This window comes from Salminus brasiliensis, chromosome 10 (genome assembly GCF_030463535.1).
Source record: "Salminus brasiliensis chromosome 10, fSalBra1.hap2, whole genome shotgun sequence".
Taxonomy (NCBI): Eukaryota; Metazoa; Chordata; class Actinopteri; order Characiformes; family Bryconidae; genus Salminus; species Salminus brasiliensis.
The window spans coordinates 35,566,965-35,594,330 of NC_132887.1; the positions used below are offsets into that span (position 1 = coordinate 35,566,965).

At 40.8% G+C, this 27,366-nt stretch overlaps 1 protein-coding gene across 1 annotated transcript in view; it reads right to left on the minus strand.

Moving 5' to 3' along the window:
• wapla (WAPL cohesin release factor a) overlaps nucleotides 1-21,780 on the minus strand; it is a 28,685-nt gene extending 6,905 nt beyond the window's left edge. The window contains exons 1-16 of the mRNA XM_072689931.1: nucleotides 21,469-21,780; nucleotides 18,668-19,131; nucleotides 13,771-14,410; nucleotides 13,311-13,603; nucleotides 12,023-12,144; nucleotides 10,596-10,691; nucleotides 9,547-9,711; nucleotides 7,345-7,481; nucleotides 6,757-6,868; nucleotides 5,834-6,061; nucleotides 5,477-5,588; nucleotides 4,738-4,835; nucleotides 4,568-4,644; nucleotides 4,214-4,386; nucleotides 2,822-2,937; nucleotides 1,019-1,252 (exon numbers count right to left, since the gene is read on the minus strand). Coding sequence (XP_072546032.1) covers nucleotides 1,019-1,252; nucleotides 2,822-2,937; nucleotides 4,214-4,386; nucleotides 4,568-4,644; nucleotides 4,738-4,835; nucleotides 5,477-5,588; nucleotides 5,834-6,061; nucleotides 6,757-6,868; nucleotides 7,345-7,481; nucleotides 9,547-9,711; nucleotides 10,596-10,691; nucleotides 12,023-12,144; nucleotides 13,311-13,603; nucleotides 13,771-14,410; nucleotides 18,668-19,100 — 3,036 coding nt within the window. The 5' untranslated portion in view covers nucleotides 19,101-19,131; nucleotides 21,469-21,780. The remainder of the gene's footprint in view (nucleotides 1-1,018; nucleotides 1,253-2,821; nucleotides 2,938-4,213; nucleotides 4,387-4,567; nucleotides 4,645-4,737; nucleotides 4,836-5,476; nucleotides 5,589-5,833; nucleotides 6,062-6,756; nucleotides 6,869-7,344; nucleotides 7,482-9,546; nucleotides 9,712-10,595; nucleotides 10,692-12,022; nucleotides 12,145-13,310; nucleotides 13,604-13,770; nucleotides 14,411-18,667; nucleotides 19,132-21,468) is intronic.
• Between the last annotated feature and the right edge of the window lie 5,586 nt (nucleotides 21,781-27,366).

Here is a 27,366-nt window from a genome sequence, read left to right on the forward strand (position 1 = left end):
CCTGAAGCAGCATCATGTAGCCATTTTACCCTAAAATAGAAGTTTCAGAATCATGTTAAGGGAGGGAGAATAGAGTCTCCGTCATTGCCACTCCTGGCCTGAATGCTGCTACTGCATGGAACTGGAACTGCATGAGACCTGCCAACAGAGCTGCATAACGCTGCATATGGGTCACATATGGGTAAAATCCTGTAATATGACACTACCCCTTCAGTCCACATGATTTTTTTCACTTCAGATGCCAGTTCTATATCGTTCAACCTGTCCAGAAATACATGTGTATCATTAAGGGGCGTGATTTCAATATCATGAAAGTTGCAATTTGTGTTTACAGCAGTCCAGTAACGCTAATTTACACTCCCTACCTGTAGGGGGAGCACAGGAGCGAAAATTACCAATTGTCATTTAATGCTGCTTTGTGATTATAGTTTTTTTTTTTTATTGATTTATTATTTTTATACTTAACTGACTTATTTAATTGTTCCCTTACGTGCTTGTGTTTATTTAAGCAGTATAAGTTGCTTGAGTATGAAAGGTACAACACTGTGCAAATGTTTTAGGCACCTGTAAAATATGGCAGAATAGAAAAAAAACAGCTCCAAAACCAACTCCATCTTCATTTAAACATCTCCAAAGCTCTCCTCACGGGAGTCTAGTTTTATTGAGTATTATCCTCCAAACACCTGGTTTGGTAAATCTGTGCTTAATGAGGTTAAAATCAGGTGAGCTGCTGATGGGATTGAACATCTATGTGCTGGCTGGGGGGCATCCAGGAGAAACCTGGAACCAAGCTTTGTTCTTCGGACTAGCTCACAAGATGTTCAGAATGAGAAATTCAAGTTAATTTTCTACTGCATTTATGTTTACAATAATCTTTTCTAATGTGCTCAGAAATTTCCACAAGCGAAAACTCTTGCTGCTGAGATGAACAGCTTTACATAATGCGTTTAGGTGCCTTAAACCTCTGCACAGTACCGCATGTGTATCAATAAGGTTAATTACTATTACTCCTACGTACCTGCACCAGGGCAGGTAGTGCATTTGCAGACTCCTGAGCGCTCAGTTTCTTCTCTTCTTCTCTTCCTTCCCCCTCCTGCACCTTCTCAAAGGCCTCTTCCACCGTGCCATCTTCGGTTTCTTTCTTCACATCTTTCTCTGGCTCCATCAGGCAGCTTGTGTCCACCTCCATTTCCACAAGGCAGTACCGGTTTCTGGAGCTGTACTCCACCAGGTTTATCAACAGCCCCAGGCCCTGCACACAAAACACATACAGAACTCACATCACACACGAACACCTTGCGGAATACTGCACCACTGTGCAGAAACGCACAGCGATTCAACTGCAGAATCAAAGGGCTTCACTCACCAATGTCTTCCTAAGAATTTTCTTACATTTGTTTTTGAGAAAAGAATGTGTTCTTCAGCAAAACGTCTACATCAGATTCAGACATTTTTAAATAGGGGTGTAAGAAAAGTAAAATAATAGATTATATGTAAAGATTGGTGGCAGGCAGCGGCTCATAGTGTTTAAACCCCGACCACTAGATAGCAGTGTTGTACTCAGTCTTGTCTTTAGATCCCATTATTTTGACTGCATAAAAACTTGGAATGTACCAATCAAGTTATTCTGAAGAATTAGTCTCTTAAAGCTGAGCATCAGCTGATACTGATCCGATCTGTGTTTGTATAAATAATAGAGCCACACAGTTTAGAGAAGATGAGCTGCTAATTAATACTGAAGCCGTTTCATTAATGGACTGATTGATTTAGTTTAGTAGAGACTTTAAAAAAAAATCTTGTTTAGTATCTTTGAATCCAGTCTAACTCTTCTCCCTGACCAATCAGCTCCCAGCTACTTTACAACGCTACAGTTTAATCACTTCCTGTGTGTGTGTGTGTGTGTGTGTGTGTGTGTGGTGGTACACACTCTGGACTGATATTTGTTGTTTGTTGACTACTGGTGTGAAATAACTTTATAGTTTATAGTTATTTATGGTTTATAGTGGGTGAATGTGCTGTGATTTGGGTTTCTATAGCGTGTGTGTATTAGCATTAGTGTTAGCCACTCCTCGGTTCTGAATGTGCTCCTCAGTGCTGGTTTAAAAACAAAGAAAGGCGTGCGGTTCTCCCGCTGGTAAAACAGAACATTTCAGTGAGAGTTCAGGTTCAGATGTTATGGTCTCTTCATGTTCCACTGTAAAATAGCTCCACACTGCAGACTCAACTCTTTTATTATCCTTCTTAGAACGTTCTTACTGCTGCCGGCTGAGTACGAACGTGTGTTAATAGTACCTTGAACACTCTGGTTAAACAGAATCAGAACTAGAATGGGATTAAAATAGCCGGTACCCGATCCATTGAAATACGTGTGAATCTGATCGGGACATCCCTAATAAAAACAAAACATTTCTTTTATTCTGATTTTTATGCATATGATGGTGGTGTTTTTTTTTATTATTTGCTTACAGTATCGTCATATCAAATCGCAACCCCTGTATTGTGATTCAGATTGTATCTTCAGCTTCGCGGCCAAAGCACAGTTCTAGTTTTTGAACCACAGAACTGTTCACAGCTATGCTGTTATAATTATTTATCCCAGTGTCCTCATACACTGAAGAAATCCCCAATTAGGAAACACTATTAATGTCAGAACCTTTTTTTTTTTTTTAAACAAGATTAGAAAATTCTTTTCAAAATCTTAAGACAGGAGTTTTTTTATAAGGTTCAGAGATTTATGCTGCCATCCATCTCTGACACTTTAACATTTACACACATCAGGACTTTATAAGCGTATACTAAGGAGAAATTCATGAGCACGTACGAGCACTCGGATGTCGAATCTCTGCTCCTGAGGTATGAAACGAGGGACTTTGAGGACACAGTTCAGTGCTGTGAGGATTAGCTGATCCTGTTCACCAGTCTTCGTGCTGCCCCACTCTACAGACAGAGCGAGAGAAATAACAATAGAAAGAGAGTGAGCGAAAGGAAAGCCAGGGGGAACAAAAAAAAAAAAAACAAAACAAAATAAGAGACAAAGAAAACACTTTTCTGCCAGGCATGTATTACCCTTCTTTAAGACAGAGCGGCCCTCAGCTCCTAAAAAACTAGCACTTTATCAGATAATAAATTCTCTCAATGCCTACCTGCCTACCTATCTACATACATATTTACAGTATTCACTCACAGTGCAATTCATTTTTTAAATCTTTAAGGCATGGATTCCACAAGATGTTGGATTCTGGTTCATGTTGACATGACTGCTTTATGCAATTCCTGCAGATTTTTGCATTGAATCAACTGTACTACCACATCGCAAAATGTGTTCGATGGGATATCATTCTCGTAAATGGGAAGACCGCTCAGGAACACATTGTCTCATTGTCTTGTTAATGAAACCAGCTTGAGAGACTTTTGCTTTGGCAAATGATGCATAATCATGCTAGAAGTAGCAGTTAGAAGATGGGTCAGTTGTGGTCATGAAGATATGCAATACTCAGCAATGGTCAGCAGCAATCCTCAGTTTGTGGCATTTAAGCTATGACTCACAAGTATTAACAGGTCCAAAGTGTGCCAAGAGAACCTTCTCCACACCATCCTAGACTGTTAACACAAGGCAGTGGGTTAATGCTGTCGGCACATACTTTTGACTCTACCATCTGTGTTTCTGTATCAGGCCAGGCCAGGTTTTCTCCACTCTTTAACTGTCCAGTATTGTTGAGCCCGTGCCCACTGCAGCCTCAGCTTTCCGTTCTTAGCTGACAGATATGGAACCCAATGTGGTCTTCTACTGCTATAGCCCCTCCACCTCGACGTTCAACATGTTGTCTATTCTGAGACGCTTTTCTTCTCACCACAATTGTACAGAGTGGTTATCTGAGACACTGTAGCCTTTCTGACCAACCAGTCTGGCCATTCTCTGTTGACCTTGTTCATTAACAATGTGATTTTTGTCTTTTGCAGAACTGCTGCTTTTTTATTGCACCATTCAGAGTAAACTCTAGTAAACTCAAATGTGCTGAACAGCCCTGACTGTTAGTATGAACAAATGGCCCTATCTGCATGACCTTATAAGAGGCAGATTAGATCATATTATAATTAATTGGGTGTATAAGTCTTCCTAATGAATTGCTTGATGAGTCTATACATGTCTATACAATTTACTCATTAACTTCTAGTTTTAGTACACAAAACATGATCTGTCTGAGAGTCTCACCATTATCATGTGTGAGGTTGAGAAGCACTCCTATCACTGCTCTCATGCAGTCCTCCACGGCTTTGCCGACGTTACTATGGCTACAGTGAGGGAGGGCCATGCCAGAAGACGATAGAGCGCTGTTGACCTCGCGGCTATACCGCTGAATCATCTCCTCACAATAGCGTAGGCCCCTATACAAACATACACACACATACGTACGTGCCATTATAAACATCCATATTGTGCTTGATCACTGAATCATACCCAGGCTCATGTAAACACACACCAACAAAGATGAACTATGCTACTATTAATGGACCATCATAGAAATGCCTGCTGTGAAACAAGCACACAGATGCACAAAACACTCACCTTGCTGAGGACACTATTAACTGTGATTCTTTGTAGGCAATCAGGTAAGCCTGGTTCTCTGGGTTATGGACTGTGACCTGAGTTTGAAAAGAAAGACGCAGAAAGCAACATGAAATGCCACACTTGATCAGACACATCCCCACTCCACCCGCTCACTGCCATGTACTCACACTCTCTAGAACCCGTAAGCATCGCTCTGCTCCCCATAATGAGGCCACCAGATTCTCCTTATCCTCCTCTTTATCCAGACTCTCCACACATTCTTTCACTGAGAAACAAAGAGAGCCAGAGTGAGTCAGAGTATCAACCCAAAATCCTGTGTTCTCTGGTTTGATGGTTAAACTGAAAGCTATTTAAAATCAGGCCATGCATAAAAATATATACACCTGCTTATGTATGAGTAACTGTCTCTACTAACCAGGTTTTGGAGCACTGCTGTGAGGATGTGTCTGCATTCAGCAACAAGAGCATTACTAAGGTCAGGATGTTGGATGATCAACATCCCACCTCATCCTAAAAGTATCGGCTGAAGCACCATCCCTCATTCCAGAGAACACCAGTGGGTGCAACTTAAAAGTAGCTGAATGCCCTCAGTAGAAAGAGTGTCCACAAACATTTAGACATACAGTGCACCTGTTCAGTGCCTAAAATATCTGATTTGAACGACTAAACTGGTTTAATATAGGGGTGGGCGATATTATAAGAATTATTATATCGATATTTTAAAACACTTAAAATATACTAGATTAACTAGATTTGCAGCACTTCCTCCAATTTGACTAATATTTCTAAGGATATTTGCAGTAAATATCCACAATATGCTCAGAAAATTATAACACTTTAACGGGCCTAGTGTAATGGGTCCCTTAAGCAGAAATCCATCAAGCTTTCAAGTGAAACTCACACTACCTTTATCTACGATGTGATCCAGTCCACCTAATAACCGTAACTCCTCCTTAAACCAGTCCCCTGCTCTCTTAGACGTCAGGGAAAGAAGTGTCTCCATTGCTAGGTGACCCGTCTGAAGAAAGACAGAAACAAAGACAGAGGAAGTCAATGGTGAGGAGATGAGATAAAAATGTTCGGCCAGATAGACCACAAGTATGTTTGGTGATGTAAACATGAGGCATTTAACGCAAAGCACACCATCAGCTGTTAAGCATGGTGGCGGTAGCCCAATATTGCCCTGACTATAAAGTCCATAATGAGTATATGCAAACATCTAAAGATAAATGTACCCTTACTGAGCAGATTTAAATAACTCACATTGATGTTCTCCAGGTCCAGATGTTTATTGTGCACCGTTTCGCACAGTTTGCGGATCTTCTCCTTGACCTTGTTGATCTCTTTTGCAGTGAGCTGGTCAGCAACCGAATGGTCCTGCTCCAGTTCCAGCAGCCGGATCATCAGCTCTAAACAGGCTCGGTCCAGATCCATATTCAGACGGTCCCGACTCAAAATGTACATCAGAGAGGCAGTGCACAGGGCCAAGTTCTGACATATAAGGGTTAAAGGGGATATAAAATATGTATAACTTATTTGCCAGTTTAGTAAATGGCAGTTAGTTACATGACAGGTGGCGACTGTACCCCATCTATTGCTGCCTCAGCTCCCTTATACCCGTCCATCAGTGGAAAGAGCCCACCATGACCAGATATGTGAATTTTCAGTACAGCAATACCACCAATATGTAGCAGCAGCACATTGTTGTGGTGTGTGTGGTGTATCAGGCCCAGCAGCACTGTGCATGACCAGTTAGAAACCATAGCTCAACTTGTTCCTGCACTTTCTGTGCAAGCAATCCTCTAGTTTGTCCATCAGTGGTCAGTTTCTAATCACTGGACTTCACTGCTGAATAGATATTTTTTGGTTCGGACTGTTCTTAACACGGAGCCATCTCCAGCACTGCGTTGCCTGAAAACGTGCACTACCATACCTTTACCAAGTATCACTGCTATACTGAGTTGAAACAATCTCTGGTCTGTGGTTGGTGGTTACTTTTATTGATGGACGGAGTAGCCGATGCACTTAAAGTGCATCAATATGGTGGATGTAGCTTAGGGTGAATACAAGGTGTGTGTCCTTAGTAGTGAGTGTATATGAGCCAATAAACACTGCAACTAAATTGAACCCACTTGTTCAGTGAAAAGAAAATCCTTGATTATAGATTAGTGTGTATGGGAACTCACCGGATGCTGTGGAGCATCACTGAGCATTTTAAAGACCTGGGCCACCTTCCCTCGGGCCCTCAGGTGCATGCGGAAACTTGGCATGGCACAGCGTGTGGCCAGACTTATTATACTGCAAAGTAAAAGAGACAAACAGTCACATGAGACATTGAAACTATAAAATCAACTTTAAAAAATGTAAAGTATAATGAAATGATGAACACCAAGTTTTGCATTTACAGATAATAGGAACATTTTAAATAAATGTACAAAATACAAATTTTGAAAAATTAGAGAATTATGTCCAGGTCTGATGTATGCATGCTTTAAAGGATCAGAATTGGGTTATTTTAAGCCTAAACAGGACATTACTCCTCGCCTGCAAATGTGAGGAGAGTTCCCAGAAGACAACAGAGCAGTCTAAAAGTCTGCAGTGTGCAACTATTCTACCTGACGTTCTTGTGTACTGATGGTGCTTGAGGTTCCTCCCCCCAAGCAATGCAGAGTGTGCTGCTGTTACATGGCAACTTGTCTTTTGGCTTGTCTGTTTTCTGCAGTTCTAACCTCAGTGAGTAGTGTGGTGTGTTTGTGTGTGTGTGCACGCGTTACCTAAGGCAGCGTGTGTTGAGAGGCTGAGTGCTCTTCAGGCCGGTCTCCAAATACTCAAAGTCATCGGTGAACTCCTGATTCTCCCCAAACTCCACCACATCATTAAAGTGCTTTACATGCTGGACTACTGTATACAGCTACAGAGACACAGAGACACACTTCAGTATATTTATTCATTTCAAACTTTGACAAATAAATAGCAAGAGGGTCTAGAGTAAGGCTCGACTATCTGAATACAGATATTAAAACTAAACTAGGTTCTTCAATACATTTTGGTTTGGTTGCTCACTTCTCTGTGAACTCTCGCCACACTAGAGATTTGGTCAGTTGCAATAGCAGCTCAGCTCGTTTACTTTAATGAAGGATAAATGTTCAATTTATCAAAAGGATAAATATAAGATGCACAAGATGTTGGGTGGTACACTGGCCTTACTTAACACTGGAAATACTTAAACTAGCAAACTACATACAGCTCTGAAAAAAAAAAATAAGAGACCACTTAATTATTTTCTTAAATCCGCATCTCTATGTGTACGGCAGCCACATTATTCCAGGCATTTCATCAAACAAAGCTGAGTTACCTGAATTTGCAGACTATGGATGGCATAAAGTTACGCAACAGCAATGTGAAAGACTAGTGAAGAGCCTGCCAAGACAGGAAAGCTGTGATTGGCAGTCAAGGTTATTTCACCAAAGTGATTTTTGAATGCTCTCAAAGTTCAAATATTAGTACTGTGTTGTTTAACTTTATAATAATTATAATGCAAAGAAGTTGCATTGTATTTAATCATTTAGTTGCATTATTTGAGCAGCTGTTATTTCTGTAAATAAATGCTCTAAATACCCATTTTTGTATTTGAACTTTAGGGGAAATATTAATAGCTAGGGTTAATTTCCCTAAACACATTGCCTATAAATAAAGTAAAGTAAGTAAAACCAGAGAAACTGATACTGTAGGGTGGTCTCAATTAGTTCTGGAGCTGTATAAAGAAATACACAGACATAAAATAAGTGTTAATTTATATTCATTTTAAAGTTGCTGTTTTTCGGGGGACAGAAACGTGCTTTTTGTCCAGACAGATAGCTAGATATCTACATTCTTTGATAGCGTCCTTTCATCCTGTTCTTAAATGGTCAAAACCCCACAGGACCACCACAGATATTGTTTGGGCGGTGAGTCTGTGTAGTGACACGGTGGTGACATGGTGTGTGCTGGTGGTTCAAATGGATCAGACACAGCAGTGCTGCTGGAAGGTTTAAGCACCCTTCAGCATCAGTGCAGGACTGAGGTTAGTCCACCAACCAGAAATATCCAGCCAGCAGCATCCTATGGACAGCAGCGTCCTGTGACCACTGATGAAGGACTAGAAGATGACAAACAAACTGTGCAACAACAGATCAGAGAGCTTCTGCCTGTGACTTTACATTTACAAAGTGGACCAACTAGGTAGGAGTGTCTAACAGAGTGGACAGTAAGAGGACACAGTGTTTAAAAACTCCAGCAGCACTGCTGTGTCCGATCCACTCGTACCACCAGCACGTCACACACCAACACTCCACCACCATGGCAGGGTCACTGCAGTGTTGAGAATGACCCACCACTCTTAAAAAAAAAAATAAATAAAAAAATAAAAAAAAAAAAAGACCTGCTCCGTGGTGGTCAGTCCTGTGGGGTCCTGGCCATTGAAGAATGGTGAAAAAAGACTAACAAACTCTGCAGAGAAACAGATGGACTATAGTCTGTAATTATAGAATAATAAAGTAAATGAAGCTGATAAAATGGACAATTAGCATAAAAGCTAGTAGGTGGTATTAATGTCACAAGCTGTGAAAGTTACGATGATGCCCGTTAAGGGGTAGAATGTTAAACCAAATGCATGAAAAAAATCACACAGATAAATCCACAAATGAACTAAACTATCAAGAGCAGCTTCTCTTTCATACGCAACAAACCTTTTATTTGGAAGAGTCTAATAAGACTGATCTGAAATGCTAATATTCAACTAATAAAAATGGATCAAACAACCTCCAATCTCCAGATCCCAAGAGAAATCCACTTTAAATGTCAAGGTGGATAAACATTTCCCTCTCTCTTCGCTGTTGTTCAATCATGCAATATTTATTTCACTGACTAATGGCTGTAATTAATAAAATAATTATATCCATCTTTGGTGTATTATAAACAATACATGCATATCTCACCTCTTTGTGCTCCTTGTTGCATTTGAGCGAGGTGACGATGTCCTGGTAGGGCTCGGTGGGGACAGTAACAGACTTAGTGACTTTTGGGGGAGGAGGCGGGGCTTTGAACACTCCATCATCTTTGTAGGAATTTGCATCTTTGCTTCCGCTTGGTACACTGGGCTTCTAGGATGATCATCAGACATTAAAACTGAGTTTTAAAACTGAGTTTAGAAAGCAACTTTGCTGCTCATGAAACGCAGCTGTCTTCATGTTTCAGTAATCTTAATTCTGATCAGACAATAAAAAATTGAAATGCTACAACTGTGTGCTGGGTGACGATGACGTCAGCTGCTATTGTGCTGTGTTTAAAAAAAAAAATCTCTGATCTACATAATTGACATAAAGCCGATATTAATCATTTAGAACTACAAATTTAGCTGGAAGGTGACTAATTTGCATGTGTGATAAAACACCTGTGTTTAAAGTCGTTGAACATGCTTTCCCAAATAGAATGAATAAAGATATTGATGGATGACCTAAAAATTTTAAATATCTAAATTTAAACACCTAAAATGTTCAGACATAAATACCTAAAAAACCTTTAAACATGTTAGATATTTTAATTTAGGTATTAAAACGTGTTTGAATGTAGCTATTGAAATACCTAACTTAATATCTAATATGTTTTAATATCCGAAATGTTAAAACGTAATACACATGCTTCCAGATTAACTAAAGAAAAAAAAAAGTTCAATATAGACATTCACATGAAAGCTGCCTCACTCTTATGTATCGTTCACAATTCTCTTCACATGTCTAATTATTTATATACATTATGTGTATAATTTTCGAACTGGATATAATTCTTCATGGTTTCATAGCAGCGAACATCTCCTTATATACTGAATTATACACCATCGACTCGCTTCTGACTGGTGTTTATAGTAGTGTTTGATTCTTGTTCCAATACTGAAATGCAGGAGGGTGGCAGCGAAACAGTTTTGTGTGGAATTGTGGCTTGGAGCTTAACTCATAAGGTCATAAAAGGGCCAGATGTCAGTACTTACAGGTGCCACGACAGTGCGGGAGGGTGCGGGAGGGGGCACATCCTCAGGTTCAGGCTGGTTCCAGTGACGAGCATTATACACGGCCTTAGCAGGAGACTGAAAACACACACACACACACACACACACACACACACATTAATATACATACACACATCCACAGGCAAAAGTACAAAACAGTCAGATCATAATTTTCCGACAAATAAGGCCTTGAAGATAATGAGATTTTGAAGCATCTTGTTAGTGCTTTTGAAATGCTCTACAAACTGAAGCACAAATGGGTAATAAAAATGAAAAATATAGGCACTAATGGCAGAGCAGCTCTTTCATTAGGACTGGACTGAAGCCTGCAGGTAATAACATTTTATGACAGGAGGTTTATTATGTAGTCCAGAATTGTAACATTTTAACATATGCACAGAATAAATAAATATTATGAAACAGACATTAAAACATCATAGCCATGAAAGGAAGAGCTCAAAGCAATGGAATGTACAACATTATTTCTCCATCAAAATAGTTATTAGCATCTGATACAAGGTTTCATAAACAGAAAATGTTGTATGATCTAAAGCAACCGCCTCCAGAAGATAGCGTTTAGAATCAGCACAAAATTACCAACTGAAACAGAGCTGAAAAAGTTAGAGATATTGCTATATTGCAATATTTCCTTCATATCATATTATAGCAAACCGCATAAATTAACCCATTAAACCCTGTAGCATGCCTTCTCTTCAGTTACTCACGCTCATAACTTCATTATAGCAACAATAAGCATCAATTTCACAAACCCTAAAACGGAGCCCTGTGGGACTCCACAAAAATGTGCTAAATGGTACTAAATAATTCATAATGTTTTTTGCATTAGAATGGAGTTTAATAATAAATCAAGGGTGAAGAACTACATTCTTCCTGAGAGCTGCTAGTCTAAAGAAATTATACAAACCCGACAGCCTGTTTCAATATAGGTATTTGTCCTGTTTCAGCTAAAGAGAATCTTACAATGTACTGTAGAACGCAGTGGAAAGTAAACTTTAAGAGCTTGGCTGAATAGTGCGTTAAAGGTTTCCAATATCTGTTAATGTTTACCAACAGTCCTTTCATCACGGCGAAGACGAGCTGGATATGCTGTGCCTTGCAGGCCATACAAATGTACAAGCAGAATATGAAGACAGCAAATATGTGGAGCTGGAAATAATAAGCCACTAGGGCTGTGTATTGGCATCTCTAAATACAGGGGTTATGACCTATTGCGATACTGTAAGTATGGTGATTTTAGAGGTGTCTCTAAAGACGTTGATTACCTAGACAACCTGTTTCTGGTCTTCAAGAGCATGTAAATATACCATATGGCTGTGCATTCATGGGCTGAAGCTAGACTAGGATAAAGGGTACACCTCCTGACCTCTCTGTGCTTTCAGTGGCTATACCTTTTTAGGCCCGCTGAAGATCTTGCGGCTGATTTCCTTCGCCTTGTCAGACGATTTTCCTGTTCGTTCTTTTTGCGAGTTGGAGCCAAGAGCGCCGGACTCCTCCAGCCACTCCTGAGAATCTAAAGAGACAGAAAATACAGTTTGTAATGTACGGCAGAATGCACTTACAGCAGGAGACATTACAACTCTCCTTATTAAAGCTTCACCTCGACAAAAAAATTGAAAGGTTTGGCTAAAATGTTTTGCTTTTCAACATCAGCCAAGGCAAATTTGGTCTAAAGTGCATCGCCAGTGAGACACTCGAAAACACTGCTTCACCGTCCAATTTTGGATTAGAAATACTACCAATCCAGTCACAAACAAACAGTGAATTTGTGGTAAACACTGTTTACTTCGGCTGTTTACAGTCATAGTCTAGGCAGCTTGCAGGGTTGCTAGATATTGCACTGTATGTCAAAGTGGGCAATCAAAACATAGCTTTGCTCTGGATTCAGAAATACAGTAGCAGTAACCCTCAGTACAGTTTAGGCTGAAGTTCATCTTCAAAGCTGTGATCAGACAATCAGCTGTTTCTATGATTAACCTTTAGCTTTAAACACTGCCCTCCTGTCCGGTTTGACACTGGTGTTAGGTCTACATTGATCAGATGTCCCAAGTCACCTGCCCTCCAAACATGCTCGACCCCCATGGTGACACCTGTATTCCACTCACCCTCCTGCTGAGCTGGAAAAACCTCACCAGCATGCCGCACCCATCCCCCTGAGAAAACTGAATGCTGCAGAGCCTCTAGCTATATACTAAAGTACTGAATTTTAACAGATAAACAGGACATCATACAGCACCCTTAACCAGATCTAGAACCAAGTCTGCAGGACAAGAACTACGGCCCAAATGTTTGTGGACGCCTCTTCTAATGAATGCATTCAGCTACTTTAGGTTGCACCCATAGATGTGCAAATACACAAACGCACAGCTTGTCTAGTCCCTGTAGGGAAGTACTGCCAATAGAATAGGACTTTCTGGAGCAGATAACCATGAACCAATTGGCCCCATGCATAATGTCAGGCGTGGGCTAGAGCTCGCCCACCAGCTTTGAGCTGTGGAGGAGTGGAATGACGGATGGTGTTTCATCCAGTACTTTGGGGACGAGGTGGGGTGGTGATCATCCCACATCCTGACCTCACTAAAACTTTCGTTGCCAAATACAATCAAACACAGCAATGCTCTGAAATCTAGTAGAAAGACTTGAGTAAAAGTGAACTGATAATTATGGCATCAAACGTACCTGCGTTAGTGCTTGATTGACTCTCCTGAGAGTCACTTGTCTGAGGGCTGTCCGCTCCACCCATCAGAGCCTCAGAAGCAGCTTTTTTGGCTTTCTTCCTCTCCCTAGCTGCTGCGTCCTCCTCATCCTCACTGTCGCTTTCGCTCAGGTCGTCAAAACCAAAGTATTTGATTTTGTAACTTGTGCTGCCAGAGGCACCAGGCTCTCCATCTGCTTCCTGACCCTCGTTCTCCTCGAAACCAAAAAACTCCAGCTTGGTCTCCTTCTTACTTTTTGTCTGAGTGGGACGAAACCTGACCAAAAAAAAAAAAAAGAAAATGGAGGGAAAAAAATTAATAAATAAAAATACAGAGTCATGTTTACAAGCAGGACACTATGATTGGACACATATCTAAGTGTATCTGTGTATTGACAAGAACCTGGCAATACAATCCCCATTATTCAATATTTTGTGCGCTACCTGGTAGGTTTAGCAGCTTGTGAGTCCGTTTTCCTTCGGAAGGTTCCAGCCTCTCCCAGGTCTGTAGGCGTTGTGTTCACGAACTCCTCCATACTTCTATCTATGGAGTCCTGGATGGTCACGTTACACACGGACACACATGACGGGTGCAGCACTGTGTAGTCCCTCACCCTGCCCCGGCCTGGAGCAGCCTTGACCTCTGAACCGCTGGCCACACCTGTGCTGCTGCTGCCTTTAACCGGCGCAGAGGCTGGTTTACTCGCCCCGACCCCGGTCGACGTCTCTATGGCTCCGGAGGTCTCCGGCTGTTCTCTGCCCCGATTGGGCCTTCGATAAATTCTGTTGCTTGCTGGCTTAAGGAGGGGGAGTTGCTCAAAATCGATCGGCTCTGGGGGAGGCTCAGCCTCTGCAGGGGCCTGCTCAGCCGATTTAAGGCCGTCTGAGGTGTTGGAGGTGTGCGTGGAGGCTCCCTGTCCGGGGCCAGACAGGGAATCTTCCCCAGGAGAGTCCCAGTCGTCTGAGGAGTCTTTAGTGGATGTTTTTATGATGTACGGCTGAGAGATGGGTTTGTTCACTGTGCTCGAAGACTTGTACCAGGCGACTCCAGTGCTTGCATTTGATGAGGTTTGCAGAGGCTTCACTGGGAGAAGCGAGAAACAGACAAAAAAAAAATAATTACTATCAAATTCAAACTCAAAAGAGCCGTTAGAATAAAGAGATTTGTTTTTTTCCCCTCATTCAACTGCTGATGGTGCAAGATCACACCACAATATTTACTTTCTCTGACATCTCATAAGTTGAAACATGGACAAAAACAAAGCACTGGGTTATTGATCACAGGGCCACGTACACTCAGGTCCTCTCGACTGCCACTGTTGCAAAGCACTTAACCCCTTTGCTCCAGTGGTGCCGTAGCAGGGCTGACCCTGTGCACTGACCATGACTGGGACTACACTATTACTGGTTTAACTGTTGATCCTAATACAATCACAACCTCTGAGTCACATCAGTTTGGAGAACTGCAGGTCAACAAATATGAGTTGAGGTACTTCCTAACTTTCCTAAGGACTGGGAAAATTGCCAGATTGATACATGCTAATGTTGACATTGAACTGCACCTTTCTTTCGCAAAGGCAAACAGCATGCAGAGCATCAAAACTGCATGTACAACAAACAATGTCCAAATCTAGCCACTGGATACAGATCAGATTACATTTTAATGGATCACATTATGGTCCTTAGATGGAAGGCACTGTCTTGAGTTTTAGCACCTCATTTCAAGGAACACTAGCTTTAGGAGCTCTTCAGAAAAACAGAAGCTACAACAGGTATGGTGACGCTCTTATACAGACAAAACCACAGAATAACCATTGCAAATGGTCAATGGGAAGACAGTGAGGACTTGTTAATATTATAGTAGTCCTTCCAGATGATTAATGTAGTGGTCTTGCAGCAGATTTGGCAGATCAAGTCTTTTGCAGTAACACAGTGTTATTTACTGTCCTAATGAGATGGCTAAGGCCTCTTCAGGAAATGCAGATGCTGATGTGCCATAGGATTTGAACTACTGCCCAACTCCCCAGTGTTGCCTCTAGAAAAGTTCAGGTCTTCAAATATCTTCTTAAACACACTGCCCTCTTGGTGCAATCTAATAATCTTCTCGTTCAGCTTTTGTGCTTGGTCTTCTGTTGAACTTAACTTAAAGCAAGATCTAGCTCTGCTTAAAGATTTATAGACCCTTTCATTCTTTGAAAATTTCTGATTGCAAGTGTAGCACAAACTGAAAGCCCGTCCCTAGCAATACTTTTGATCAGACATTATAATGAACAGTTAGTCAGCGTCTAGTCAATGTATCTGGTACACAAACGGGACCTTGTTCTTGACTACGAGTCTCGTCGCCCTAATCCACATTACGAACAGGATTGGCTTTGCCATTTCTTGCTAACGTGCGAGAAGCTGTGGTTGTGAGAAGCTCCAAAGCTTGGCCAACGAGATGTACACATAGGCTTAGCGAGAGATCACATCCAACAGTTGCGTGCACAAAAATCCACACCTCGTATTGGTTCGGGAAGGGACTGTGCTCTTTATTATAAATGAGGAACAATTCTGTGGGCTACCTGGCAGCAACCACAAACAGTTGTGCGAGCGTTTGGCAATTAGCCTAATTTGGCGATATGCTCAGGATGTCAGGACGGCCGGCACCATGAGCTAGTTTCATTAGGTCAAATTAAAATCAAAGAAAAACATTTTTAATTGCTAATGTGCAGGTAAAGGAGAAGAGAGGCAGGTATAGAAGCCGGTGGAGAGGCTGGATCACAGGTAAAGTTGAATAATGATATGTTGGTAGTGCGACTCGATACTGTGACAGATATTAGGATGAATGATGTACAAAGGTTCATCAGTGTTATTCATCATTGTCTCTAACCAATTTCATAATGATTTTACAAAATCATTAATTAACATAACATATATAATTTAGTATTGACTAAAAAGCTAAATGTCAGCTCTTGAGTAGCGTTGCAACTTCTCTAGATATCCTATCATAAAGTGAAAAAAGCGTACGGTCATATTGTTGGTTAACGTAATCTACATTATGGCAAAAATACTGACAAGACAATCTATTATAAATGAAATGAAAGTGGACTACTTTTATGTCCCCACCAATGTCAAAATCAAAACTACGCTCTTGCTTCAGAAGTACAATAAGAACCAATAAACATGGATGATAAAGTAAACTTACACGCAGAATTATTGCAATAAGTAATATGATTACCATATGTTCATGGATATAAACTGCCATTTCAGGGTATTATTTGGAGTCAGAAGATTTTTTTTAATCATTTTCTTTTTTTAATTAATTATTGATTTATAATTGCTATAATCTTTCCAAGACTCCGCTCTGTTTATATAGTTTACAGCTAAGAGCTTTATAATAGTATTTCAGTATTTTTATTATAGTATACAGAATACACTATTATGCTAAATATCTCTCTTCCTGCACCTCACCATTGTCCCATCTCCAATCCAATCTCAGGGTCCTACCTCAGAGATGTCAGGCTTTCTATCTCCATGCAGAAACTGCCCTTAAATCCAACCCAAGGTCTCAGAGCACCCTGTCCTCCAACATACAGTCATACAGTCTCCTTTCATACTACAACCATATGTCGGTTATAGTTCAGATGAATTATTCCCTAACCTTAAATGTGGCACTTACCTACCCCAACAGCTAAACTTACACACAACTCTGGACTCAATCCTAGTTATAGTGTCAGTCCAGTTTGTTAGCAATTTGAGCATTTGAGAAAGATGAACAGTACTGGTAAAGCCAAATGTAATTTCCACAGTTCTTTAATTTCTAACCAGACATAAAAGGAAAATAAATGGCGGGAGTGTATTTCCTCACATAGGTCACATGTCAGTAGAAGAAAAAGCAGAAAACAGACAAACATCTGGAGGAAAAGTGGCTCATATGCACACATTATGAATATTTCACTGCAAACTCAAACTTAACTGTTCTACTACCTACGGAGAAAGCTCCGCATTGCGACAAGCTGTGAATTTAGCCAGTTAACGGGGCCTAGATGTCCTGCTAAAACACAGTGGTAAAAACAAAGGATCAACACTGTATCAGCCTTAAAATAGCCGATAGCTCATCAATTCAAGTATCCCTGGATCACATTTGACATCCCTAAAAAAGTTTTCCCACACTGCAGAGAGCAGCTAAAAACAACCCAAGAAACTACTGAGTCAGAGCACTAGAAACAGCACTGAGAGCAAGAGAGAGAGAGAGAGAGAGAGCGCACGGGAGCGCTCTGACTGTCAACAGAAATAGCTACCCTGCACTCATCACCCTGAGACAACCCAGGAGTGTCAGGTCATCACTTTGTGACACTATCTTGCCATCATGGCTTGCGACTGAGGTTAACACCAAATCATAATAATCAAGACACTCATCTAAACAGGAAGCCAGAGTGGCTTACTGATTTAGTAAACCATCTGCGAAATAGTAGTGGTGCTGCACAGCTGTGCATACCTATAGCAACTTCAATAACAACAATAAACACAGTGACATTACCAGTTTCAGATCATAGCACTTTCACCTTGGTGTAGAAGTACTCGACAAACCAACAGCAGCCTTTAATAGATTAACAAAAAGTGTGGTCAAGTTATGCATGTAGCAAATGAGTGACAACGGACCCCAAATGCCATCAATCGGCCAAAGCAGGTCACCAATCCCATCTCAGTAAATATTTGGCATAAACTACATTCATTTTATTTTAAAAATGTATAGAACAGCTTGGCTCCAAGTAGCTCAGTGGTTTAACGCACTGCTAGTATAGCCAGAGGCCACAAGTTCGAATCACGATCCATGCCGCTTTGCCATCAGTGCTCTCGCCAGGTGGGTAGATGGCACTCCCGCCCCTTACTACTTAACAATACCCCTTACAATACTGGCCAGCACAGCTGTCTGTCAGCTGGTGTGGGAAGCTTGGGATCCAACGCTTTTCTTTGCGTGTAAGGTGGTCCTTACCGTCCTAGTGTCGGGAGCTATGTTGGTGCTAGGTGGAGCTATGAACAGGTGGGTTAATTGGCAGTACCAAGAAAGGAGAGAAAGTGAAAACAGTAAACAGGACATGGACAGACAAACCATGCAGATAAGCAAAGACAAAATATTGTTCCTCTGGCCCATGTTGCAATACAAGATGGCAGGGTGGTAAGACAGAGCTGGCTGATGAGCATTTTTGGGTGTAAACGTATGGAGAGGAGATTGGTGACATTCCAGTCCAGTCCAGTGTTTGTTAGCAAAGTTAGCCTAGCATATTAGCACTGTATTAACGAAGCAACCATGTTTCATTTCATTTTTTGTCGGCATATCACAACCGCATGCCGGTCTTACCTGCAGTTGTGCTGTTAGAGGTCATGAAGCTTCTGCTTGCGTTGCTCCCCAAAGCCGACGTCCCTCCGCTGACCAAAGCACCACCCTGAGTCTGCTTCTCAGCATGAACCTTGGGCTGCTCGTTCCCGGGGCCTGCCGCATCTGAGCCTACGTCTGACTGAGGGGTTCCTTTGGACGTGACGGTCTTGGACTCGTCGTCGCTGTCGAAGCCGAACGGGTCCTCTGCGCCGTCGTCGTCCTCGAAGCGTGGCCTCTTGACCAGCTCCGGCAGCTCAGGTCTGTAAGTAGGCCGCTTGGTCCCGAGCTGGGCCTTGTAAGTGGTCTCTCCCCATTTGGTGCTGAGGGTGGCCTTCTTGTTAGCGAACACCTCCTCGAACTTTGAGTTGGCCTCCCCTCCTTTCCGCGTGTAGGTTTTACTGAATCTGGATGTCATGTTGATGTTTGTTGCATATGTTACATATTCCCTACAAGACACAAAGAGTGAGGGGTAAATACGGGATCCTCCATAAACTCACAAAGGCTTACTCAATCCAAAATGTTGCAAGCAAGTTTCAGAAGTATTTTAAACACCCTTTGAGCAATGCATGAGTAATCTGACTATGCAGAATCTACCCTTCCCTTCAGAAAATACTCATACTGCAGTCGCTTTGGATTTTCATTGTAGGAAGCAAAGGGTTGCCATGCGCACTGTGTAAAGACGATGAAGAATAATTAAAAGGAGAAAAGGAGAAGTTCATGTAAAGACAACTTCAACACAGACTTGCTTGACTTCCAGGATTATCCATACCCTCCCCCCTCCAGTACAAGTAAGTTTACTCATAAACAGTTAGCTAGCCCTTGAAACTATGTGCTAAACATTTGTTCAGCCAACAGATGCGCTGGTGGTTTAAAATAACAGCAAGGGAGGAGAACAGATGTATGGACAAATGGGCCTAGCCAAGATCCAGCTTACACAAACGTTACTCACTATCTCAAAGCTATTTATTTGTCATACACAGTCAACTCGTGCTGAGCCAATCCGACATTTATTAAATAAGATACTAACGGACAGAATGTATAACATATAAAAGGTCAAAATAAAAAGAAATGGCAAAAATATCCGAATTTTAGAATAAATGCAGGTAAAATGTAATAAAAAGTAATGGTTTTACACCACCAGGTTCATTAAAGCATATTCCAAGATCTCCTCATGAGAATCTAGTATCATTTATAGCAGTCATCCAAGTGAGCCAGGTGATGGAACTGAACGCTGGCTGGGGGCGTCCCGGAGCAATCTGGACCCAGGCCTTGTTGTTCAAACTGAGATATCAGTTACAAGAGATCAGCTACTTTCTTCAAAATGGGACAGTCTGGTCACTTTTTACTGTATTTCTATATCGGTATCAGCAATAGAGAACAGATACCACTGACGCCTGTTTCTTTTATATATCTATCTATATCTATAATATTATATATATATATATATATATATATATATATATATATATATATATATATATATATAAAAAACATGGAACATTTCTGTTTGCATACTTTGTTATGAAACCAAGCATTTAAACAACCAGTCATAACTAGTCATTACAATTAAACCGACATTTCAGGATACTTTTACATTAGCAGTTTTTGTTTCCATGTGATGTTTTTTAGTCCTGAATCTAAAAGTTTTTAGATCTTAGATCAAACATAGACTCTAAAAACTTTAATCTTAGCGTTTTAACAGCTTGAAACACATTAAAGTTTAGCACCTTTTTACACAGAGACGAGTACCTCAATGTGAAATTGCTGCAGAAGAACGTTTGGTTTCTAAACTGGTGTATTTACACTGCTCTGAAGTATACACTTTAAACACCAGTTAAAAGCTGTTCGGTCGATCTTAGCCAGATTATGCTTCCTAATTTTTTTTCCAGATCTCTGAAACATCTCAAATGTGCAGTTATTCAACCAGTAAACGCTGTTCTTTCAAGCTTATTGATCCTATTTGGGATGAGATTTTAAAAAGTACAACCTAGAAAAAGTGGAACACTATAAATATCAGGATTTATAGCCGTCCATCAAGTATTTGAGTCAAGAGTTGGTATCGGCAGATACTTAAAGAAATCCAGTATCGGTGCAGCCCTAACATTTATGTTTACCTACATTTGATCTGATGTGATCTTCTGTAATAAATGGCTTTAAATATTGCGCTGATGTGTCTAAAACCTGTAGCTATAAACAATAAACACCCACAAATATAGAAAGGACATACGAAAGAAGTAAGAGTAAGAGATCAGCATGGTTAGAAGTAAAGTGCACAATGTGCAAAAAGGGACTGTCCACCATAATGCTGTGCAGCTCGAGCAGGAGGCAAGCACAGCCAGCCAGCAGCGTTAGGGGAGGAATGTCCAGTAAACCGTCCTGTGTACAGATCATATCTGCTTTCCTGACGTTAGCATTTGCCCAAAGTGAACGAAACTGCAGTCAGAGCACGCATGAAGTGTGTATAACACATATCTAATTCATTATTAGAACTTATTCAACTTGTTTTGTCCAAAATATCGACGTTGTGCGACAATGACAGTTGAGAGGCTAAGTTAGCTAGCTAGCCTAGCTAGCCTGGCGAGCTAACCCCTGTTTATCCGCCTGGACGTCGTGTTTACACAGCCGCTCTCCTCTCCGCTCTCCGCGCCGCCGCCGCCGGGCCTCCACCCGACAAAACACTGTTTTAACAGCGACAGAAAAGTCTCACAACTCTTTCCCACCGTGTCTCGCAGACTTTGCGCCGGCTAAAATCCACTGACCCTGGAACTAGCGCACTCACTCACCTCTCTGCACTCCGCTCCGCTCCGCTCCGCTCCGGCCGCCTCCTCGTCCCCTCCTGCTAGCTAGTGCTAGTTAGCTAGCTAGCTATCTATCTAGCTAACTCCCCGGCTAGGCCTTTCGAGCTCACACCTCCACACCGATAAGCCGAGCCGTTAGCCGAGCTAGCCGAGCTCATGCACCCGCGCTCTGGTGATACGCGGCTCGGCCAAATCAGCAGACTCCAGATTCCCCCAAAACTGAAGTTATAATTTATTTACTGCAAGGTGGATCAGTCCGACTCTGATGCGCCATTAAAACCACCCCTCCTCTTCCAGCCTCCCGTCTGCCAGCGGCGACGTCACGCCACGGCGCGGGTCTGTCCAATCAGCGCAGCGCTTCAACTGCGGCCTTCCCCCGAGTCCGGCGAGTGACCCGAGAGTAAGAGCTCGAGCTATTGGGGGAAACCAGAGCAGAGCAGCGCTCAGGCTGAGGGCTCCGGTCAGGACCTCCAGAGCGCGGCAGCCTCCTGCTGCTCGCCCGCAGACTGCAGCACAACTCAGCTCAGCTCAGCTCAGCTCACAACTAACAATAATACTTAATACATAAACCTTTCCCTAAATGAATACAGCACCCTCTTACTGTAAAGAGGACCCTTTAGTAAAACCAAGAGGACCAGTTTATTAAATTGAGGGAACAGTTTATTAAATTTACATAAAAATGTCTTAAATTGAGGGAACAGTTTATTAAATTGACAGGAAAAATCTTAAATTGAGGGAACAGTTTATTAAATTGACAGAATAAATTCTTAAATTGAGGGAACAGTTGATAAAATTGACATAAAAAATCTTAAATTGAGGGAACAGTTTATAAAATTGACAAAAATGTCTTAAATTGAGGGAACAGTTTATAAAATTGACATAAAAAAATCTTAAATTGAGGGAACAGTTTATTAAATTGACATAAAAAAAATCTTAAATTGAGGGAACAGTTTATTAAATTGACATAAAAAAAATCTTAAATTGAGGGAACAGTTTATTAAATTGACATAAAAAAAATCTTAAATTGAGGGAACAGTTTATAAAATTGACAAAAATGTCTTAAATTGAGGGAACAGTTTATAAAATTGGCATAAAAATGTCTTAAATTGAGGGAACAGTTTGCTAAATTGACAAAATAATTTCTTAAATTGAAGGAACAGTTTATTAAATTGACAGGAAAAATCTTAAATTGAGGGAACAGTTTATTAAATTGACAAAACAATTTCTTAAATTGAGGGAACAGTTTATAAAATTGACATAAAAATGTCTTAAATTGAGGGAACAGTTTATTAAATTGACATTAAAAAAATCTTAAATTGAGGGAACAGTTTATTAAATTTACAATAATTTAATAAATTGTGGGAACAGTTTATTAAATTGACAGACTCATTAAATTGTCAGAATCATTTCTTTAATTGAAGGAACAGTTTATTAAATGTAAACAGAGGGAATGATTTACTAAAATTAATGGAATGCTTTATTTAGTGTAAAGAATAATTCTTTAATTTGAGAAAATATTTATTTAATTGAGGGAATGATTTGTTAAATTGAGGGATTGTTTGATTAAATTGTGAGAATTATTTATTAAAGTGTGGGAAATATTTGATCAATTGAGGGAACAATTTATTAAATTAAGGACAGATTTTTAAATTGAGAAAACAATTTCTTAAACTGAACTATTTTTTTAACTGAGAGATTAATTAAACAAAGGGAACTTTTGTTGAACTTTTTTATTGAGAGAATGATTTATTAAATTGCAGGAATGCGTTAAGTCTCTAAACAGTATCTTTCTACCATGATACTGTACTCTACTCTGCCTCAGTCCACATACTTCTGTCACTTCAAATAACAGTTCTGCATCTCTCAGAAACAGGCTGATTTGAGCTTTTATCATAAAAAGCTCCGCTTTTGCTTTTGCTATTGCTGTTTTCTGACATGGAGAGAGCTGATAGAGATACAGGCTGGTTTGTTTGAAGATCTGGCAGAGCTTTATATTCAACAGTCTCTACGATTTTTAGTGCAACAGCAGTGCTCCGAAACATCGCTGTGAAATTGAGATGTCCAGCAACGGGCAAAGTGATGAAATACTTACCCAATCTCGGCCTGCTCTCATCAGCAGTCTGAGCACTCGCCAGGTGTTTACAACAGACAGCGTCCTCTGAGAGGACAGTTGCTTCTGTGGTTAACAGCCCTGGAAATGCTACAATACTTCAAAGTGAGAAAGGTTACCTTTGGAGATAAAACTGCAGCGGTGACCTTAGCTGACCTCTCTGTGAAGGATTTCTGCTGTAAACACCTGATAAGGGCCTAATGTGCCGTATCTGTGAGAAAAGCCCTATTCAGAGTGGATTTGTCAAAGATAAAGACATTACGCGTCTCCTCAGCGATAAAACTCACAACCACGCGGAAATACAGTGCCCACAGGATGAGGGAGTCCAGCCAACGTGCTCCAGTGGGCCTCACAAGGTGGGTTTCAGGTGGGAATGAGCTTTGAGCCTAGTTGAGCTTCCCACCTTAATCTCACATTGGTCCCATCTAGGCCTCGTATGCAGTGCACGACCCAGATAGACCCAGGTTTATCCCCTTCTTGGCCCATCCCTGACCCTGGTGGGCATCTACATGTGGAGCCAACGTGGAATAGATATTTAAGATTAGCAGACTCCGGAGTGGTGGTGCACTGTTCTACTGTGCAGCAACACCTGCACCAATATGACCTTCATTATCACCTGATTCATGTAAATGTAAAACAGTTAAATTAGAATAATTAGGGATATCACAGTCCAATCCTATGACCCGGGACCGGGGGTCGATCCAGGCTTTTTAATGGGTCGGTTATCGGCTCTTAAGGTTCCGATCCAGTTCCGATCCTTGGTTTCACTGCAGCAGAGTGCCACCTGGCGTCCTCCAAGCGCCATTAACAGACACGACCCTCAGCTGCTGCAGACGAACTTCTCATTTTCTTTTCGAAACTAGTTCCTGCATCAATGTGTGAGCTTATTTCGGTGAGTAAAATAAAACAGAGCTTTGTTTGAACTGATAAATGCGGCGACGTTAGCAGTGAGCAGCCAAAACAAAAGCTAAAGTTAGCCTCTAATTCTAACTCTCAATTCCACCTTAAATAGCGCCGCGGCTGGTTGAGTGCGTTTCAGCTGCGGGACGCAACGGCGGCATTATTTAAGGTGGAACGGAAAGTTCGGTGAAGAGGGAAACCTCAGCTTGTAAACGTTACACAGCAAACGGCTCACAGAGCAGCGGGGAGGGTGTTTGTTAGTTAATATGTCAGAAGATGAGGATTTAAACTTCTTATTTTTCCATAATATGTTTATTTATTTTCTGTTGTTTTTGTCCAAGCTGCCAAAACCGCCCAGTTTGGTTGTAAGGACGATAAACCGTTCCTCCCATCCCGTCCTTCCTCCTGAATTACTCCTGGTCAGAAAACAAACTATGGTGGAAATGCTCGGTTCTGCCAGCCAGATAACCCGGCTCCTTCCGTTGGTTCTAACCCAGCTCTGAACGGCGCATCCAGAACCGAGGAGGAGACTAAAGCACACCCACTCATCTGACTGCAGGTGATCGGACTGCAGGGTTGTAAAGGAACTGGGAGCTGAATGGTCAGGTAGGTCAGTCAGACTGGACTGTAAGATTTTAAACACTAAAGTTTAACACAGTCATTTAAAAAGTTGCACCAAACAAAATTGATCAGATCTGAATGTCTGATTATACTCTAAAATAGTGATTTTACTGGTGTTTACTATAGGCTATCAGGCATTAGGGATTAGATACTGTAGGATATTGAGTATTAGGTACTATAGGATTAGGTATTGTAGGATATTGGGTATTAGGTACTATAGGATTAGATACTGTAGGATATTGAGTATTAGGTACTATAGGATTAGATACTGTAGGATATTGAGTATTAGGTACTATAGGATTAGATACTGTAGGATATTGAGTATTAGGTACTATAGGATTACATACTGTAGGATATCGGGTATTAGGTACTATAGGATTAGATACTGTAGGATATTGAGTATTAGGTACTATAGGATTAGATACTGTAGGATATCGGGTATTAGGTACTATAGGATTAGATACTGTAGGATATCGGGTATTAGGTACTATAGGATTAGATACTGTAGGATATCGGGTATTAGGTACTATAGGATTAGGTACTGTAGGATATCGTGTATTAGGTACTATAGGATTAGATACTGTAGGATATCGTGTATTAGGTACTATAGGATTACATACTGTAGGATATCGGGTATTAGGTACTATAGGATTAGATACTGTAGGATATCGGGTACTATAGGAGATTGGGCATTAGGTACTATAGGATTAGATACTGTAGGATATCGGGTATTAGGTACTATAGGATTAGATACTGTAGGATATCGGGTACTATAGGAGATTGGGCATTAGGTACTATAGGATTAGATACTGTAGGATATTGGGTATTAGGTACTATAGGATATCGGGTATTAGGTACTATAGGATTAGATACTGTAGGATATCGGGTACTATAGGAGATTGGGCATTAGGTACTATAGGATTAGATACTGTAGGATATTGGGTATTAGGTACTATAGGATATCGGGTATTAGGTACTATAGGATTAGATACTGTAGGATATCGGGTACTATAGGAGATTGGGCATTAGGTACTATAGGATTAGATACTGTAGGATATTGGGTATTAGGTACTATAGGAGATTGGGCATTAGGTACTCTAGAATTAGATACTATAGGCTTGTTGGCATTAGGTGAAAAACAGTGATCAGGACATCCCTAATAATATAATAATCATATCAGCACTTAATCAAAACAGTGGGTTATTGGACCAAGGCTATTCTAATCATCATCTATCTATCATGTACAGCGAAATGTGTCCTCCATGTTTGACCCATCTTTGGTAGTGAACACACACACACACACACACACACACACACACAGCCCCAGAGTGGTGGGCAGCCAACTCCTGCGCCCGGAGAGCAGAGAGGGTGAAGGGCCTTGCTCAAGGGCCCAACATTGGCAGCTTGCCGAGCCTGAGTGTCGAACCCACAACCCTGTCCTCAATAGCCTGGAGCTCTGATCGCTGAGCCCCCACTGCCCCACCATGATGTTAAGTTAGTGGCAGTTCGAAAAGACATGGTGCTGGTAGCATCATGTGACAGAAGTAGTCCCCACTTCTAACTAACTGCTGGTGGGAATTGTAAAGGACTAAATTAGTGAGTAGGGGGGGTCTTTTTAGTGAAAGCCATCTAGTGCCCTGAGAAGCCCCACTCCATGTTATGCATCAAAGAACCCAATATCTATACTATATAGGACATTTTTGGTTTGGTCTGTACTATCTAGGCTGGCCTAATACCTATGTCTGAAGTACTGTGTGTAATATGTTGCTACGGATTGTTCCCCATTTAGTTTGGTCCAGCGTGGCTGTAGTGCAGTGTGCAGTTTCTAATGTTGCCAGTGGGGGGCGCTTTGGGATTGTCAAACGCACTTTTCCTGCTGTGAACTATCTTTACCTTCTCCTTATAAACCCCATGGGAATTATTAATTCTCAAAACATGTTATATATATGTCATATATATATAATGTGTGTGTATATATATATATATATATATATATATATATATATATATATATATATATATATATATATAAAATGTGTGTAAAATGAAAATTAATTAATACAAGCAAACTAAACTATACATATATAATGTGTGTACATATATTACTGTATAACTGTGCATATATTGTATATGTACAGTTTAGTTTCCTTGTATTAACTTATTTTAATTTAATATATAATAAATATATAAATATGTATGTATGTATGTATGTACAGTCATGCCCGAAAGTATTCATACCCCTGGCAAAGTTT